An 18,708-nucleotide genomic window follows, 5' to 3' on the forward strand; every position below is an offset into this window, starting at 1 on the left:
CGTTTTGTTTTAGCAGATATTTATAACATAGGGAGAGACTTAATGTGGGAATCTAAGTTTGGGGCTTTAAAACAAAATAAAACTAGGAGGTCTGGCAGGCTGCACTGGCAACGATCTGGGGAGCTGAGGGCAGCTGCTGCCTGTACCCTCCAGATGCCATAGTCACCACCACTCCGGTTGTCCCTCCAACACCAAAGCTAGGTGTCAGTTGAGAACTCCAGGCGAACATGTCTGTGGAGGGACATCGAAAGCCCCACATGTGCCTGCCCTACCCAGTTCAGTGGCATGCCAGCTCCCATAAGCTCCTGAGTTTGAGATTCCTGATGAATATACTACCCTGATTACTAATGTTTCACAAATAAGAATAGAACCAAATGCATTTAATCCTAAGATGAATGTCCTGTGATAATTCAGAAGGCACTTGGAGATCTGGCACTGGCATAGGGTCAGGATTGGAGCCCTGAGTGTCACCACCCAGAAGATAGCTCAGTGGGGCATTTGCTGTCCTCTTATTGGCCCAAGTCACACAGAGCACAGGGGATGTTTACAAACCAAGGCCCAAAGGCCCAAGGCAGTCACAAGACTCCTTAACAAAGAGAAGCCACATATACCAACTCTGTGCTTCTAACTCAGGGACTCAAACACGTGGGAACTGGTCTCCACATGGCCACTGGGGAAGCAGCCTGAGAACCTGGAGAATCTGGGCTCTGAGAATCTGAATGTCAGTTTCAGCCCTGCCATTTAATGAGACCTGTGAACCACGGGAGCCATTTAACCCCACTGAGCCTCTACTTCCTTAACACCAGGGATAATAATAACCTTATCACATCTCAGAAACCTTGCAAGGATCAAGTGAGGTAATGCATGTGGGAAGTACCTTTTGAGATATAAAGCGCATGAATTATAACCACCATTTAAGGATCTGTGCTGTGCCAGGCACTTCACATACATGATCTCATTGATTCAAACTTCATAAGAGCCTTGCAAGGCACATATTATTGTTCCCGTGTTACAGAGTAGGAAAATGAGGGGTTACGTAACTTGTCCAAATCACCCAGCTCTAGGTGGAGGACCCAGGTTTTGATGCTGACTCCAGAGCTGGTGTGTATTCTTTTCCATATGTGAGACTGACTCTCATAATCCAATCTGTTGCTCTTGTTGTCCCTTACTATGGCCTTGACCCCTCCCTCTCGCTGTTCAAACTGCTTTTCCCTTCTAGGACTCTTCTTCTGTGCTTCCTAGACCCTGGATTGAGTACACGGCCCAGTACCGTGAGGCCTGTTACCTCTAGTTGGGACAAACAGAAACTGCACTAACATGGAAGAATTGCCCTGCAGGCCCCAGACTCCCATCTTCTCTGCCAATACCCACTCTCCCCTCCACCGCCCCTATGTCCCCTGCCTGGATGGGGGAAGGTGAGCCTCTGGACCTTCTCACACATAAGAACTAAAGCACTCACCACGGGCCGATCCACGGAGATTGTATTTTCAACTTCCCTGTGGAGAAACACAAACATGAGCGGGGGTCTCACTGTCCCCAGGAGCAAGCAGGAAGCATAGAGAGAATTCGCCCAGGCCACACAGGTCCTCAGAGCCAAGTCAGAGCTGACTTCAAGGGAACCACAGGAACTAATACCCCACCACGGGAACCAACCCCATGTAGGCACCATCCCCAGCAGCCAAGTGCAGACACATGGGTTCTTGTTGGCTTTGCCCAGGTGCCCAGACTCAGCCACCTACTCCTAGACTTTGTGTTTCTCAAGGGCAGAGTCCAGAGTAGTTGGGCTTATGAAATCAACTGCAGTGAGCAAAAAATGCAGGATGTGGCCTTGCTGGCTTCCCTGGTCACCTCACCTAAAAATTCCGTCACCCCTAATGCCTCCTATCCTTGTTCCCTACTGTATTTCTTTCTCCTTATCACTTACCTCCCTCAAACACATATATGCATATTTTTTCCCCCTATGCATTGCTGTCTCATGCTAGAATGTTGAACTCCATGAGGGCAGGGATTTCTTTCTGTTTAATTCACTGTTCTATCCTTAGTCCCTAGAAAAAGAGTGCCTGGAACTTAGTAGGTTCTCTATAGAGATCTGTGGGACGACAGACTGACTAAACAAATGGAGGAGATGTGGCCAGTGACTCACAGCAGAGGAAGAAGGGCAGCCTGGTCAATATATCCCAGGATTCCTGGAGGTGACAGGTCCAGCTACCTCACATCTCCAATCTCTGGAATGGGCCACATGGGCTTTTAGGGACAGGAGGGGAAAGCAGCCTGACTCACTCAGAGAGGTTCCTTTTTTCAGAGAACACCCGGAGGATGAATTCTCCCTCCTGGTGGGGCTCATAGGTGGAGGGCACGATGACATACTCGCTGGGAGGTAGGCGGAAGCGCTCAGACACCTCCCGCATGTTGATGTAGGTCTTGCTCCTGGCCTTGGAGGCATTGTACAGGAAGAAGTCCTTCTGCAGGTGCTGCTTGTTCCCGTGCATCTGAGGAGGAGAAGAGCCCGAGGGACCTGAGCTCCTCCAGAAGGATGTCCTGTCCTGCTCACAGTCCCCGTCCAGGGGTTACCCCAACTCCCTGGTTACCCAGTTCACAGTCGTGACCTACCTACTTCCGATTCCCAAGGCCTCAAATAGCTCAACATCCCTGGAGCTCCCTACCCCATTTCCTCTTTTTCTGTTGTGATTCAGAAGTGAAGGTCAAGTCTATCATTCCCCCCACTTACCAGAACTGCTGCTGGTCAGCTCCAAATCACCTCCAGGCTGGGGAAGGACCCCAAGGAGGCAGGAGGGGCCTTGGCTGGGGTCTGAGGGAGGCGATTCCTCCATCCCAAAGAGGGCAGTCACCCTCAGAATGTGTCTGTGTGACTGTGTGCATGAGTGTGTAACTGTGAGTGCAAATGTGTATGAGTGTGAGCAAGTGTATGCGTGTGTGTGAGAGAAGAAGTGCGTATGAATGTGTGAGAGCATACGTGTGACAGTCTCTGGTGGGAAGGGAGAAAGGGCTTCTCATGAGGGTGATAGTCAGGGGGTCATGCAGTACCCTGAGGCACCCGCTCTGGAGTTGCGTGACCCAGGCGAGACCCTCTCCTATCATAGTCCTGTCCTCAAACCCCACCAGGAAGCTTCCCGATGTGCCACTGATGGACACAGGACCCCCAGGTAATGCTGCACACAACTGCTGGCCGCTGCCACTTCTGTACCTCTTTGGGAACCTTGAGGAGAAACAGAAAAAGAAGACGCTCAGATTCTGTGGACTTCAGATCTGAATGGGGATGAAACTCTTGCAGGGAGAGAATGCCCACAACTGTGGAGTGAATGAATGCAGATGTCTGACTCCTCATCTACTCCTCATCTATCTGGCCAGCCCCAGCCCCAGCCCAGCCCTGCTCCATCTCCCCCAACCTGTTTTTTTTCCACTCATTACAAATATCTAAGAGATTCTGACACATGAGGGTCTGATTCTAGGAGTTTGGGGCCGGGGGGGGTGGCACTGAGTATTTGGGAGGCTCCCCACCCCCAAGAAATGTGTTTCCTGGGCTAAAGCTGGTCAGGAACTGCACACCTCGTAGATGGCAAAGCCAATGGTGAAGAGGTTGGCCCCCAGCTTCCGGTCCTTCCTCCGGTTCTTCTGCATCAGGGCCACCAGGAAGCTGCAGATCACCTCCGAGTCTTCAGGGTCATCGTCCTCCTCCAGGAGCTTCAGACGGTACTGTGGGTTGGTCCAGAAAGTGTCTGTGCCCCCAAGGAAGGAAACGTACATTCAGATCTGCCTCTCAGAGAAAGGTCAGGAAGGGAAATAAGACAGAGGGAACCTATTTATCCCCTGCATCTAGGCGCTCAATAAATACAGAGGGCATGATGCAGGCATTTGCCAAACTATGTGGGGGGAACTGTGGGTAGCCTCCACCTTTATAGAGATGGAGCCTCACTGCTTGGCTGTGTGTGGTTTCTTCCCCCTCCCGGAGCTGTAATTCTCATTCTCTGCTGATGGTTTCCCTTTCCTCACCTGCCCTTTAAATGTTGTTGGTCCTTGGGACGTGGTCTTAGGCCTCTCTCCCACCCCACTATTCTGCCTCCCTAGGCTGTCTTATCCACTTAAAAAAACTTTTTTTAATGTTTATTTTTGAGAGAGGGAGAGCAGGGAGGGGCAGAGAAAGAGGGAGACAGAGAATCCAAAGCAGGCTCTGAACTGACAGCTGTGAGCCTCATGTGGGGCTCCAACTCACAAACCCCTGAGATCGTGACCCGAGCTGAGATGGAAAGTCGGACACTTAACTGACTGAGCCACCCAGGCGCTCCTGTTTTATCCACTTTTTAACTGTCCCTGCATGACCATGATGCCTGAACTATATATATTCCACAAATATGTATCAAGTTCTAATCATACAACCAAGTACCATCCTAATCTGTGTATCCAATTCTCTAGGACACGTCTTCACCTGCATATTCCTACAGGTGCCTCAACTTCCCATGTGCCAAACTGAACTCCTCTCCCCACAAGCCCACAACCAACTCCACCAAAAAACAAACAACATGCTGATTTTTCCCTCCTGTATGTTTTACATTGCGACATTGACACCATCCACTCGGGCCCCCCAAACTGGGAAGCTTGAAGTCACTCTTCAATATTCTGTTTCCTAAATCTGCCCTCTTCCCTCCATCTCTGCTGCCCCCGACTTGCTTTGGTTTTCATCATCTCTGGCTTGTGCCCTGGCAGGCTCTGCTAACTCCGTTTTCCAGTCCCATCCTCAGCATTATGAATGTAGTGTTGTTCCGACACAGTGTCCTGCTTAAAAGTTGTTACCAGCTCCCCACCGCACACTCCTCAGCATGCGGTTTCCTTCTTGGTAAAACGGGGAGGGTTTAATAAGATAAGATACACCTGGAACTTAATACAGACTCAGTGAATGGTATTATTCCACCTGGAACTTGTTGCCCTTGGACCCTCCCCCATCCCGAGCCTCTCCCACCTGGGAAGTTGCGGCAGCCTCCGGCAGAACAGCCCCTCACCCAGCGGCCCTCGTTCACGGAGACCGTCCACGTCTGCATCTTGTCGGACTCCAGGGCATCCGCCGTGAGGTTGCAGATCTCCAGCTTTGTGAAATGGTAGATGAAATCGTCATATGACATCCTGAGAGGTTGGAAGAGAGAGACCCATATGGGAGGCTGGGAGAGGTAAGACTCGGGGACCAGAGCAGCACGATCACACTGTTCACAGGAACTTGGGCATGGCCCCAGGGACGCCCCTGCCCTTCCTCGTTAGGGTAAACACTGTCAGTTCTCATGTCTCCTCCCGAAACTACTGTCTCTTCCAGTAATAGCTCAAACTCCTGTGTGCTCGCTGGGAGAGCTCGGTAGCAATTCAGTTCTCCCAATGGCACCGTGTGCCTCTGCCCTGGGCCCCGGTGCTGTGCTGGGCTCACCGGAAAGAAAGACAGTTTGAGGAAGGACAGACAACTAAGCAAGCAATTTCAAGGATGATGAGTCTCACTAATTAATCCCAGTTCTGGGCAAAACACAGGGATCCGGAAAAGTTCCCTTTAAGCTGAGACTCAAGGGCTGAGTAGAAATGAGCCGAGTGAGGATGAAGGTGGCATTGGGTGAGCAAAGCAGAGCTGCCTTGGCCCAAGAGACAGGGAGCAAGTGGCTGGGGCCATGTGCACGTCGGAGGGATATAGGCGAAGCAAGAGCCACCTTGTGCTGGCCTGGTCCCAGGCTCTAGTTGTTTCTGTGACTGGCTGGCTCCTCTCAGAACCCCATCCTGTTGGGCTTTGGGCTGGAGGAAGAGAACAGGGCCCAGATCTCCTGAGGGCTACAATGTGATGGCATCTTTCCAGGGATTGAGGTTTGAGATTTCAGCTCCCCACTGGATCCCTTACCCTTCAGGGTCCTCTTGGGTCCTGGACTCACCAGAACTCTCCATCCTCAGTGACCTGGTGCTGCAGACGGGCCTTCTCAGCTTTGTCCACAAAGCTCCAGTCCTTCCAACTGGAGGGAAAATGGAGGAATTATGGAAGGAAGAAGAACGGGAGAGGCCTGATGTGGGATGGGACAGGAGGTATCAAGAGAAATACGAAAAAGTTGAAAGAGTAGCCCATCTCCAAATTGCAGCAAGCAGGAAGCATCAGATATGGAAATCAGATCTGATTTCCTCAGTGTAAAACCCAGTAATGGCCTTCTACTATCCTCAGGAGTAAGTAAGGCCTTAAATGGGTTTGTAAGGGCTTAACCTTTCTCTGGACAATTTTTTTTTTCCTCCTCACACTTTAAAATTTTTTTAATGTTTTTCATTTTTGTTTTTTTGTTTTTGTTTGTTTGTTTTTGAGAGAGAGAGAGAGAGAGAGAGAACAGGGGAGGGACAGAGAGAGACAGAAGTACAGAATCTGAAGCAGGCTCCAGGCTGTGAGCTGTCAGCAAAGAGGCCAACACGGGAATTGAACTCTGGGACTTCGAGATCATGACCTGAGCTGAAGTCGTCCGCTTAACTGACTGACCCACCCAGGTGCCCCATATCCCTCCTCACTTTAAAGGTTAAGAGTTGACCTTTGGAAATAGATTAACTGGATGCCATTTGATAATACCATTCCTAGCTACATAACCTTGGGTATGGCACTTAACCTCTCAGCTTCTGTTTTCTCAATTGCAAAAGAAGAATGAGTATTATGATCTACTTATATGGCTGTGATGAGCAATGAATGAAATAATACATGTAAAACTTTTAGACCAGTGCCTGCCATCTAATAAGTAACTGAGTTACTGAGAAAAACACCAAGTATGTAAACATTTCCTTTCTCCTGTCACCCCAGGAAATAGCCTGGCTTCATGTTTCTAAAGGCAGGATGATTTTTCCACATCTCTCCTCAAGAGGGAGGAAAAAACACATCTGTGTTTCAGGCTTGTTGAGGAGAATACAACTAAACTGGGTTGTCCTTGGAAAGGTAAAAGATTGAGGAAGTGCTTGGGGTCAGGGAATGCTAGAGGGGAAATGGAGATTACTGAGAGAGCAGAAGGAGGGACATGGGTTGGGGAGGGTTGGGGGGGGGTGTTGGCAGGGCCTCTAGGTGGCTCAGGTGGCTCAACTGGCTCAACTGGTGAAGCATCTGACTTGATTTTGGCTCAGGTCGTGATCTCAGGGTTTGTGAGTTCGAGCCCTACATCGGGCTCTCCTCTGACAGTGTGGAGCCTGCTTGTGATTCTCTGTCTCCCACTCTCTATGCCCCTCCCTCTCTTTCTCTCTCAAAAATAAATAAATATTAAAAAAAGGGGGGAGGACACAATACAGGGAGGGTGGTCTTGAGTGACCCAGAGATGGGCCCCACTTGTCAGCAGTCCCTGCAGTCGAGGCATTGGCAGGACATGAGTTAAGGATGGACACCAAACAATGAGGCTGGAGGACACAGTGAGGGTCCCTGTGGGTGACCTGGCCCAGTAGAATGGACAACTGCTGGGGCGCTGAGGGTCTTCCCAGAGCAGAGAGCACAGGTCAAATGCCACTCTCACCAGGCCACATTTTTCTATTCTTCGTGTCCCATGCAAACTAGGTGAGGGGCTCCTTCTTTGTGACCTTTATGATAGCATTTATTTTAATCATCAGTGGGGCTTTTTTTGTCCTTCCCACTGGAATCTGCAGGGGCAGGGCCTATGTCTGTTCGTTTCTAGGTCCCAGCTAGTAGCATGGGGCTGGCCACACACTCAGCACAGAGGAAGTAAGGATTTGTGTCCCTGATGAGTGAAGGAATGCCAGAGAATGGCTGCAAGAGGCAGTAAGAGGACTAGAGTCGGCCCCTCAGTCATCCAGGGAGGCTGCCTATTCACAGAATATCCTCAGTGTCTGGGCCTGTGCCTGCTGTTCAGTAGGTGCTCAATAAGACTTACTCAGCAAATGAAGAGCTGAATGAACCAGTAATGATGGTGCCCTGGGTGGAGGTAAGCACAGGGGCTGAAGGCACACATGGCTACCGAGTCCTGCTATCTCCTCTTGGGAATAAAAGAGGCACTCAAGGGGCTTCTCTCCACTCAGTGAGGCAATTGGCCATCAGCCTATGAAGCCTTTGTAAATGTTTCTTTGTATATGTCCCCCGTGTTTGTACTTTCGCTGCATCCAGTTCATTCCATTCAGTGATAAGTGGTAAGATCTTTCAGGGGGACTGTGCACCTTTTTCATGGGGACAGCAAGGGACAGGAAATCTTAGCACTGGCTAGGCACTCTCCAGCCCACCACGTAAGTGTTAGTATTGTTCCCATTTTATAGATAAGGACACAGAGACTCGGAGAAGGGAATTCCCTTGTCTAGTCCAGACCCCTGCATTCACACTTTGCTTCTACCTGGACCTAGCCCGTGCTTTTTAGAAACTTTCCAGTCAATGGCCATCAGTGAGGTCTCTGGATCCCCAGCTCTCCTGGCTCTTTTGTGGGCCTTTCCCTAGAGCCCACATACCCACTTCCCCTCTGTGGATCATGGGTCTGGAGGGTAATGTTAGACCACGCATTTGTAATCCTCATATATCTTGATATGCAACCCAGCCTTGCCCCAGGCTGTTTGTCCCCTTCTCATGGACCGTCCCCCTCACCTACCTGTCACTCCAGGAGCCGTTCCACTCCACCTGGCCCCAGGGATTCCGCAGCCGTACCAGCTTCACTTTCTCACCCTTGAACAGGGTCTTGGGCAAAGAGAAAAAACTCTTGCTATGGGCCTTTCTGGAAAGGGGGTTTTCTGTCTTGCCTTGAGGGCTGGGGAGGGAATGGGGACAGAATCCTGTACAGGGGGCTGTCCTGCCTGGTCCTGGTCGGGGAGACTAATCAGAGGCACTCTTGCAGAATGGCAAGGTGAATGGTCAGAACCTTAAGACTGAGTCTGCAGAGGTTAGGGCTTGACCATATTCTAAGAAGTGGTTTTCCCAGCCATTATGAGCTTTGGGGGAGGAGGGAGGGCATATACTGTAGGGCCACTCTAACACATTAGGTGTCTTTGTTTGAATTAGAAAAAACACCCTGCTGGCTGAGTAACTATACAGAAATGGCCACCATAGATGGACTGATTAGAAAAAGGTGCCCTTTGGGGCACCTGGGTGGCTCAGTCAGTCAAGTGTCCAACTTTGGCTCAGGTGGTCTTGCAGTCTGTGAATGTGAGCCCTGAGTCAGGCTCTGTGCTGACAGCTCAGTGTGGAGCCTATTTCGGATTCTGTGTCTCCCTCTCTCTCTGCCCCTCCCCTGCTTGTGCTGTCTCTGTCTCTCAAAAAAAAAAAAGAAAGAAAGAAAGAAAAGAAAAGAAAAAGGCACCCCTTCCTCCAGTCTCTGCCCATCCCTGTGAACAGGGCACAGCATGCCTGCCCAGCTGTGCACAATAGTCCTGACAAATTTCCTGTCTTCAGCCCGACGTGTCAGGGGGAGCAAAGTATTCTATCTGTTCAACTCCCAAAGAAAAGGAGACATGAGAGCCCATGAAATCAATTTCATAAAATCAAAGTGATTTCTATTTGTTCCCTGGAACTGTTGGGAAAATTGCCATTTTTAGCGCTAAAAGCAAAGATGAACTGAGCACCACCTTGTGGCAAGATCCACGTCTACCAGTCCCAATGGTCCCCTCTAACTGCATGCAGGTGCTGGGCCCAGACCGCGAGTGGTGCCCCTGAGAGGAGGCAAGCTCTGCCGAGGTGAAGGGGCCCAGTAAGTTAAGTCCTGACTTGGGGAGGCTGACCCAAATAGCTCCCCAGCCACCCGCGCCATCAGCCTCACCTCCTCCAGCCCAGTGACAGAGTAGGCGTGGCCCTTGACTAGCCCGCAAGCCATTCTTGTTTCATACTGAACCGGAACAATTGTCTGTGGAGCAAAAACCAGACAGCCTATCAGGGCCTGCACTCATTGGATCATTTTCCAGGTTCTGCGAGGACACAGACTCCTCTGTGCTCTGAATGTGGACATCCTGGCCATGAGAAGGCCCTCCCTGGCTCTTTTAGAGAGTCAAGAAGACATAGCCCAGACAAGTGGTCTCCCTCAAGCTGGTTGCCCTGAAAAGGTCTGTTCTGACCATCGGAGAACAGTATGAGGCTGGGACAATGTCGATGTAGGTAAGCAGATCCCTGGCCCTCCATTCTGGATCTCTTGGGGTCTTTCAAAGGAGGAACAGGGACAAATGGAGGCCCCTTCCCTCGAGCCCACCCAGACTTGACAACTCCTGGAAGAGAAAGGAATTGAAAAAAGAGGTTAGATGAAACATATAGGTCTAACCTTCTCTCTGTATATCCCATTCCCCCCTCCATACCCATCAAGAACAGAATACTCAAGAAATCAAGAGTCACAGTGCCCAGGGAAGGAATTTGGAGGAGGCCAGAGTCGAGTCCTATTCAGACATGATTTGGCCTACCGGTCTAGGGGAAGCTCAGATTTGTAGAAATTACCAAGTTTCAGCCCCAGAAGATGCTCAGTAGAGGGATAGGATCTCCAATGCCCATTGAACCCTAGACCATATCTCTATGGCTCTCCTTTGCCTGGTAACATAACAGCTTTAAGAAGAGCTTCCTGGAGCCATGCTAGGCTGTGCAATTTGTGAGCCTTTTCAACTTCAGGGATGCAGGTGGAGCCAGGGCTTTTGGCATCTTGGCCTCTTCCACATCTTAGTCCTTACGTGACCCAGACCATGCTGAATAGAAAGGATGTGGAAGCAGATCCATGCATCTTTCAAGTCTAGACCTGGGAAACCACTTGAAATGACTCTATTGGCATTACTTTTGCACAGCTAGCAATTCCTCCCCTGGCATTCTGTCCCAAAGAAATTATCACGACACACACAGAGATATATCTATTAGGATGTTCAAGATAGCATTTAAAAATAATAGCCAACACAAGAAAGAGAAAACAATCTAATTTTCCAATGATAGGGTATTGGGTAAATAAATTATAACTTATCTGTGTGTTGGCATACTGTGCAACCACTAAAAAAATGTTTTGAGGGGCACCTGGGTGGCTCAGTCGCATGAGCAACTGACTTCGGCCCAGCTCATGATCTCACGGTTCATGAGTTTGAGCCCCGCATTGGGTTCATTGCTGTCAGTGCAGAGTCCGCTTTGGATTCTCTGTTCCCCTCTGTGTCTCTGCCCCTCCCCCACTCACACTCGCATGCTCGGGTGCTCTCTCTCTCTCTCAAAAATAAATAAACATTAAAGAATGTTTTGGGAGACACATTAACAATATAGTTCATATTGGCACATTAAGAACATAAAGCTAACTGAAAAAAGATACAATGCAAAGAGGTACATACAGTGTGACAACATTTTAAAAATAAAAATGTAGATTAACTGTACGCAAAGAAATATCCTAGAAGGACATATACTATATACTCAGAGTTGCAACCTTTAGATGGGAGAAAACATGTGTTAAGTTTTCCTCCATGCTTTTCTATAAGTATTTTTCAGTGAGCATGCATTACTTCTGAAAGTACTAGAAAATAAACTCTATGAGGGGAGAGACTCTTTTAGTGAACAGAATGTATTTTTTTTGTTTGTTTACTGCAAGAGTGTCTGGCACCTGGTAGGAGCTCAATAAATCTGCGTTGAATGAATACCTGAATTAGGAGAGAAGAAATATTTAACAATGAACAAAGTCTCTTGTATTTCTACTTGTTAATTTGTTATCAGAGAAACTGCCTGGACCACGGGGTATGAAAGAACTCCCACAGAGAGTTCCTCCAAATCCTGTCTCCCCCACCTTGTCCAAGAGCCTTGGAGCAGGCAAGTTATTCCACCCCAGCCCCCTGGAAGGCCCATGTGGAGGTCTGCATGTAAGGCACTGGCTGCTGAGGGGAGTCTAACACCAACAGGCCTCATGCAGGGTCATGCAGGTGGGAGGGGTGGTCATTCCTGACAATTGGAGGCGTACACACCCGGGTTGGTCTGTCATCTGAGTCCCTGGGGATGAGGTCTGAGTCCCTGAGCAGCGAGTTATCCATATTCCTCACCATCCGTGCAATCAACTCCCCCATTTTCAGCCCAGAAGGAGAGGTTCCATAGGTCATGTTTGTGCCATCCTGAGGCCCGACGGGATGGGCCGGGGACAGTCCAGAAGAGGGAGGGAGAGATCAAACAAAGGAGGGTGATAGGGAAGGAGACAGAAAGAAGGGAGGGGACAAAGGAAAAGAGGAGAGAGAAACAGTGTGAATGGAGACAAGATGGAGAAAAGTGATGCAGAAAGAAAATGTTCATCCAGGGGTGTTTAATGCTAGCTGATCTTCCCAAGCTTTTGGACCCATTTGGAGTATTAGGAGAGGAAGGAAATTCAGGAATTCAGCTTCAGTTCCTTCCTCAGTGATGGAAAGCTCCAGCCAAGACTATTATCCACTGAGCAGCCCCCAGGGCAGGTGTGTCTCCTGGAACTCAGGAGGGCTGGCCACTCTGTGGGTCTCCATACCCTTAGCCCCAGTGTCAGATCACACTACTCTGTTGTGCTGAGAGTGCGCCTGCAGGCCGACCTTCTCCCAGATCACAACACAAGGCCCGTGTCCTAAGTGAGAGACAGGATCACAGCTCAGTGACTGAGAGGCTGTCTCAGGGAACTGGCTGGCTCAGGTCCAGAACCAGATATGCAGCCAGCTTAATTGGGGGCATGCTGGGGTTGAGCAGCACTGGCCACAGAGGCCGGGGCTGACACACGCCTCTGGACCTATTTCTACCTAAAGTCTAGGCCTTGGAGTGTCTTTGCCCAGTCTCTTTAGTGAAAATCCCTAGGAACACTTCTTCCTTTAGAAATTTTCAAAGTTGAGAGCCAGTTCCTGCTTCCTTAAACAAAGCATCCACCCTGTCCCAGAGGAAAGCCCTACATTGCTTTTCATCACATGGATGGCTTCCCGATAGTTGCCTGCTCCCTGCCCTGCACACCACACCCCAGGCTTACATCAATGGAACAGCCCATGAGGGAGCCTCTCTCGATGGCTTTCTTCATGATCTTGTACATGTCTCTGGGAGCATCCTTGATCTCAAAAAACTCTGTCACCCCTCCTGTGAAGTCCTCCATGGCCTCTGTAGTGTTCCCACCTTTCAGGGCCTCATACGAACCATGGAGCCTTGGAGAGAGAATGAAGACCAATCTGAGGTCACAGCGTTCCAGGAAACATGACCCAGGCCCTGGGCCACCAGAATTTTACTCTCGGGTCCTGTGATGTTCTCTTATCTAATTCTCCAACAACTCTGTAAACTAATGGAGTAGCTACTATGATTCTCTTTCTTCACATTCGAGCAACTGAGTCTTATAGGCTAAGTGGCTTACCCAAGGCCACAGAGAACCAGAAACACTGGGATGGGAACCCAGCCATTCTCACTTCCTGACTCTTCTCTTTCCACCATACTCTGAACCCCAAGGAAGGGCTCCATAGAGCCCTTAGAAATAGGTGGGGTGGAGCTTCCAAGTTGAGAGATAACATGGCTTTATTAATATCCCGCGTGATCATGAGGTTGAGCCAAGCAAGTCCCTGGGAATGTGAGCTTCAAAGATCTAATGCTCAAATATAAGACTTGCAACATCACCACGAAGGCAGAATTAAAGTGCTCACTATGGGAGGCTAAAGCTAAAGATTTCCTACACATGTCTTCATCCTTCCCTTGAATACAGTTTTTTAGTTATAGCCGTTGCTGCCTGGACCCGACCCCCTCAGACTTAGGGACCCAGTTGAACTGTTATGCATGCGCACATGTGCACGCATGCTGCCTCTTGTGACAAGACTTCAGCTGGATTTTGCAGCCCACCACCTTTAGCCCTGCCTCACATCCTCAAGTGTTGCCTTACTTAGCATAAGCCTTCTCCAGCAGAGCACTCCAGAATTCATTGCGGTGGTTAGACTTGGTGAAAACCAGTTGATTGTTGTAAGTCGGCAGGCAGTCATCAATGACCACATCCACCCAGTCTCCGTAGCGCCAGAACTGCACAGAGGCACCAAGGACAGAGTCACATCGTCAGGTTACCACGTGCCTCTCCTCCACATTCCTCAGACTCTCTTTGATCCCAAAGCGGTCCCATTGCCTCAGCTCTGCACTTGGTCCTTGTTCATACTCTTTTGGGTTTGGAGCGTGTGTATCTTTCTCTAACTGGACCGTGAGTTCCTTGGGGGCAGGAACGTGGGCTACATCTTGCTTTCTCTCTTGCACACAGTCCGGCCAGCCTCAGGGATGGTAGGCCCCCATGAATATCTGAGGGCTTGAGATTGTCATTCTCCTGCTCAGTAAGTCTGGAGTGGGGCCTATGCATCATATTTTAGGTATTTTAGCTGATTCTAATATGCAGCAGCGTTGAGAACTGCTGGCCTAGGTGAAGGTGACGTATTGATTTATAGATCTCTTTATGACAAACAAGGTAGAAATGGCTGCTGAAGAAGACTGATAGGGAAAAGGAGAGTGTCCCAGAATATACTCTGGCTATAACAGGAACATTGTTGAATAATTTCAATTCTGAATGTTCTTTTTTGAACAAACCAATTTTAACTGAAGACTGCCAAATGTGGTTTAATTTCCCCTCTAATGACATTGTTTTCCCTTATTGAAAAGAGGGGAAAAAAATCTATGTGGTCTTTATATTTGTGGCCCTATTTAGGTAGAAGACCCTTTAAATATCAGAGGGAAACTAGCAGCTTGATGGCACAGGGAAGAAACGAAAATGAGGGCCTGGCTGCCTTACCCATGTTCAGAGGGCAGCAGGACCTGAACCTGAACCTGAAAAGAAGACCTTCTCTCAAGCCTTCAGTCCTGAGGTACCAAATCAGCAGGTACGTCAACTGATGATTTGGGTCAGTCCCAGGACATGGCGGGGGCGGGGGGGCGGCTTTCAGGGCTGGAAACAGATGGATGCCTCAGAATCCCAGCATCTGCTAGATCCCCACGTGTGGAGCTCACTTCAGTTTTGGGCCAGCACCAGGATCTGGCTCTCTGATTTTGCGTCTAGATTTTGGATCTAGAAAATTTCCAATGGTTTAGTTGATTCTGGAACCAAAAGACTCCTTTCTGGGCTGAGCCAGAAGCCTGGTCCCCAGATTGACCAGATTGTCCTTCCAAGGCCTGGAAAAGGTGAGTGATAGACTTGGTATAGACCTGCCTTTAAAGCAAAACAGGGAAAGGAGCCATAGTCATTCAGGGGGTTTCCTTTGCAAACTAAAGGGCCCTATGAACCACCAATGCTAATATCTTAGGAACCTACTTGAGAAAGGTTGCAGGTAACACAGCAGCCAGCTGGAAAGGCAAAAACAGATCCACAGGCCAGCAAACAGGATGTCTTCCTGCCTTTCTGGAGCATGGCGGAAGATGGGGTTTTGGGAGGGGGGCTGCTGAGGGGGCAGAGATAAACAACTGCGTCCTCACAGGCCTGAGGCCTTAGGGGGGTCACTGCCCACAGCCAAGACTGGGAGGGTGGGTGGAATCTTTCCTGAAGCCGCTGGAAAGTCAAGGCCAGAAGACCAGCGGTGGGTGGACAGCAGCTGGCCCTCTTCCTTTACTGTTTTTTCTTTTTTAAACACAATTGTGAAAACATTTAATAAAAGTTTAATCATATGAATGATCTATAAGAATTCTCAAAAATCAATTTTGATATTATAGAAAACAAATAATAACATATGTAAGTGGTACATTCCAAACACATTGTGGTGATGGGAAAACCTCCACACGCTTGTGGTGTTTGAGGTAAGTGTTCCTGAAAAGGTGGGTTTCCGAAAAGCAGCTGGCCCTCTTAACCACACTCCAATGACCTCACCTGGAAGTGGAAGATGCCCGCATAGTTTTCAGTGAAACTCTGATCATGGGGTATGACTCGGAAAAGCAGGCGCTCGTTCAGGGTCAGGCAAGCAATGGCTGCGAGAAACCAGCAGTCCCCTGCGGGGAAAGTACATGGCATAGGTCACCTCCGGGGAAGAAAAAGACCCAATCCCAGCTGATTGTTCTGCTTCTCTGAAGAACAAGTTCACTTAGTGTTCGCTGTCCTACTTCCAGATCTGACCTCAGAGAGGTCGACCCAGAGGAGTTTGATGGCAGTCCCTCGACAATTCGATCAGGGTGACTTACTCTCTTCTGACTGGTTTTCCAGAAGGGTATAGGCAATGGCTCCTTCCGTAATATAAGCTCACTTCCTTTTTGGACCTCAATGAACACAGAGCAGTAGGTCAAATGTGTCATTCTTCCTAACACCTGGATGAAATCTGTACTTCCTGGACTTTGGAATGTGAGTGCATACCTCAGTGGAGACTGAGCATCTGAGAGCCATCGGCCAAGCCCTCTTGTACTGGAAGGAAAGCCAGTAAAGCAGCTTCTCTGCAGCCACTTTTTGAGGGTGCTGAGACATTGCTGGCCATGGAATGAGATGGGGATATTTTCTTATTCTCTGAACTTCCTTTCTGGCAGAATGCTATATTTAGTGATTTTGCTGTGTGTGTGTGTGTGTGTGTGTGTGTGTGTGTGTGTGTGTGTGTGTATGAGAGAGAGAGAGAGAAAGAGAAATAGAATGCCCAAGGGGCATGCCTGGCACACTGACAGTCATAGAATTTCCTTCTAAGCAGATGGGTTGAGTTGTGCAAGGCCTTTGATTTCCTGTGTGGATGTGACGGCATCTTTGAGACTGTAGAGGGGAGACTGAGAGCTCCCAGTAGCCATCCTCCCCACCCCACCCCTGAAGAAGCAAGCCTCTCCTTTGAAACAGTGTTAGGAAGTCCAGGTTATTAGCTCTCCCAGGGCTCTGCAGACATCTTTCTCCCGGGTGCAGGAACCCCGATATTGAAAACCTCCTCAGCCTCTCTTTCTGGGGCCAAATTCCTTTCATTTGGTCTCGAGTGCACCTTTCCCTCAAATTTTAAATTACGTCTGTTGATGTTCTTTCCACCTATGCTTCATAGAGTTTCCTGCAGTCCAGTTGCTTCTTGGCCTTTTGGCTAAGATCAAGTGTAGAGCTTTCCTGCAGTCCACGCCAAAGATAGTACTTCCTGAGAGAGGAAGGTCTGGTAGAAGAGCCAAGGTGACCACCCGGACAGAACGCTGGGTGCTCGTCAATATGGCAAATGTCATCCTTGTTGAAAGACTCCATTAATATGGAGCTACTCTGGCTGGGGCATTTTAAACAAGAGTTTGAGTTACAAGTGCACTTTTTGTGTGCATATGGATTCAATATATATTCAAGGGACATGCTTGGTATTCAGACAGTTTCAGAGCTCTCTTTTAAGGAAATGGGTGCAGTTAAAAGCAGGGCTTTTATCCTCCTGAGTGGGGTGTGCAAATGTCCTTCAGACTGTCAGGAGGATGCTGTGGACTGAGGCATATCCCCTGTGAACTCATGAGATTTTGGGGGGGCGGGGACAGAAATTAAATGAAACCATCACCAGCACATAGATAAATGGGCACAAAGTAGTGTTATAAAAACCTCCTCCCCAAAATTCTTTAAGAGCAAAACCAGATGTTAATCACCTTTTAATCACCCCTTGATTGTTTGGCTGGATATGACCTGAGGGTACTTTCCTACCTAGATCTCCTTGACAGATGTCAGTTCTGTTGGCTCCACCAATGATAAATCGAGGATTCTCACAAATTTCCTGTTGGAAAAAAAAAAAAAAGGAAATAATAACAGTGGTAGTAGCAATTGTTTGTAGTGGCCCATTATGTAGTACTAACATCCTATATCGGGGGCATTATATACGCCACTCATTTAAGCCTCTCCAAACAGCCTGTGAGTTGGATAGTATCATTCTTATTTTTCAGATAAGGAAACCAGGGCTCAGAGAGGTTAAGAAACTTGCCCAAGGACACACAGCTAGCAAGTGGTGGAAGCCAGAAGCATGCCTCCTTTTCCCATTGTTCTACATTGGTCCCACACACTGACATACTGCGTGAGTAAAGATGTACCTTAGGAGTTAGGACAGTATCATTACTGTCACAGCTTTGGCAAGGGACAATGGAAAGCGTGGATCTTTTTTTTTTTTTTTTTTCCTATGCCAGGAAAATAGGTGCAGGAGGAAAAATATTTATTCCCAAGATGTGGTAACAGGGATATTTAGTCACCATATATCCCAGGGTCCTAAGGACATGAGAGCTGGGGAGAGCAGAAAGTAAATTTAGTGTGGGCCTTGTAGGTGTCCTGGTCAGCTGACGGTTCATTGCTTTGCTCAAGCTAACCCCATAAGGCATCATGGGCCCCATTAGTGTTCAAATTCAGGTACTACAGATGATGTGCAGCCCAACAGAGGCCAACAGAGGGCACTCTTGTTTTTTCTTCCCATGTCTGGTGCTTTGTTTTTTAACTTCGAACATTTTGAAATAATTGTAGATTCTTTGTTTTTTGGTTTTAACACCATTCTTCAGAGGCTTAAGAAGTCTTGCTATCCCTGTGACAAAACCCCACTCTCCCCCCCGTCTCTTCCTGTGTGTGTGCATGCGTGTCTCTCCCCATTATTGCCCCCATCACGACAACTCCATACACCAAAGTGAGTTGAAGCTCCCTGTACATGGGGAATCTCTCCCTCCTACTAGATGGAATGTCTTGCTTAGACCACACCACATGCACCTCCCGTCTGAAACTCTTAATGCAATGGAAAGATAAACCCCAAACCGTAATTCTTACAAAGGTTACCTATAAGAGAATAAGATGGTGGGAATAAGGATGGAAGTAAAACTCTGAATATAACTGAAAATAGTTCTGACTTAGGAACCAAGTAAATATTTACATAATTAAAAGCCAAAATTAAAGGAAAGAC

At 48.5% G+C, this 18,708-nt stretch overlaps 1 protein-coding gene across 1 annotated transcript in view; it reads right to left on the minus strand.

The window, feature by feature from the left end:
- CAPN3 (calpain 3) overlaps positions 1–18,708 on the minus strand; it is a 49,745-nt gene that overhangs the window by 7,555 nt on the left and 23,482 nt on the right. The window contains exons 2-14 of the mRNA XM_015064887.3: positions 17,481–17,550; positions 15,729–15,847; positions 13,779–13,912; positions 12,891–13,059; positions 11,884–12,027; positions 9,741–9,824; positions 8,580–8,665; positions 5,916–5,993; positions 4,976–5,136; positions 3,568–3,737; positions 3,206–3,217; positions 2,281–2,489; positions 1,460–1,496 (exon numbers count right to left, since the gene is read on the minus strand). Of these exons, the coding sequence (XP_014920373.2) occupies positions 1,460–1,496; positions 2,281–2,489; positions 3,206–3,217; positions 3,568–3,737; positions 4,976–5,136; positions 5,916–5,993; positions 8,580–8,665; positions 9,741–9,824; positions 11,884–12,027; positions 12,891–13,059; positions 13,779–13,912; positions 15,729–15,847; positions 17,481–17,550 (1,473 nt within the window). The remainder of the gene's footprint in view (positions 1–1,459; positions 1,497–2,280; positions 2,490–3,205; positions 3,218–3,567; positions 3,738–4,975; positions 5,137–5,915; positions 5,994–8,579; positions 8,666–9,740; positions 9,825–11,883; positions 12,028–12,890; positions 13,060–13,778; positions 13,913–15,728; positions 15,848–17,480; positions 17,551–18,708) is intronic.

The sequence above is a fragment of the Acinonyx jubatus genome, chromosome B3 (assembly GCF_027475565.1).
Source record: "Acinonyx jubatus isolate Ajub_Pintada_27869175 chromosome B3, VMU_Ajub_asm_v1.0, whole genome shotgun sequence".
NCBI lineage: Eukaryota > Metazoa > Chordata > Mammalia > Carnivora > Felidae > Acinonyx > Acinonyx jubatus.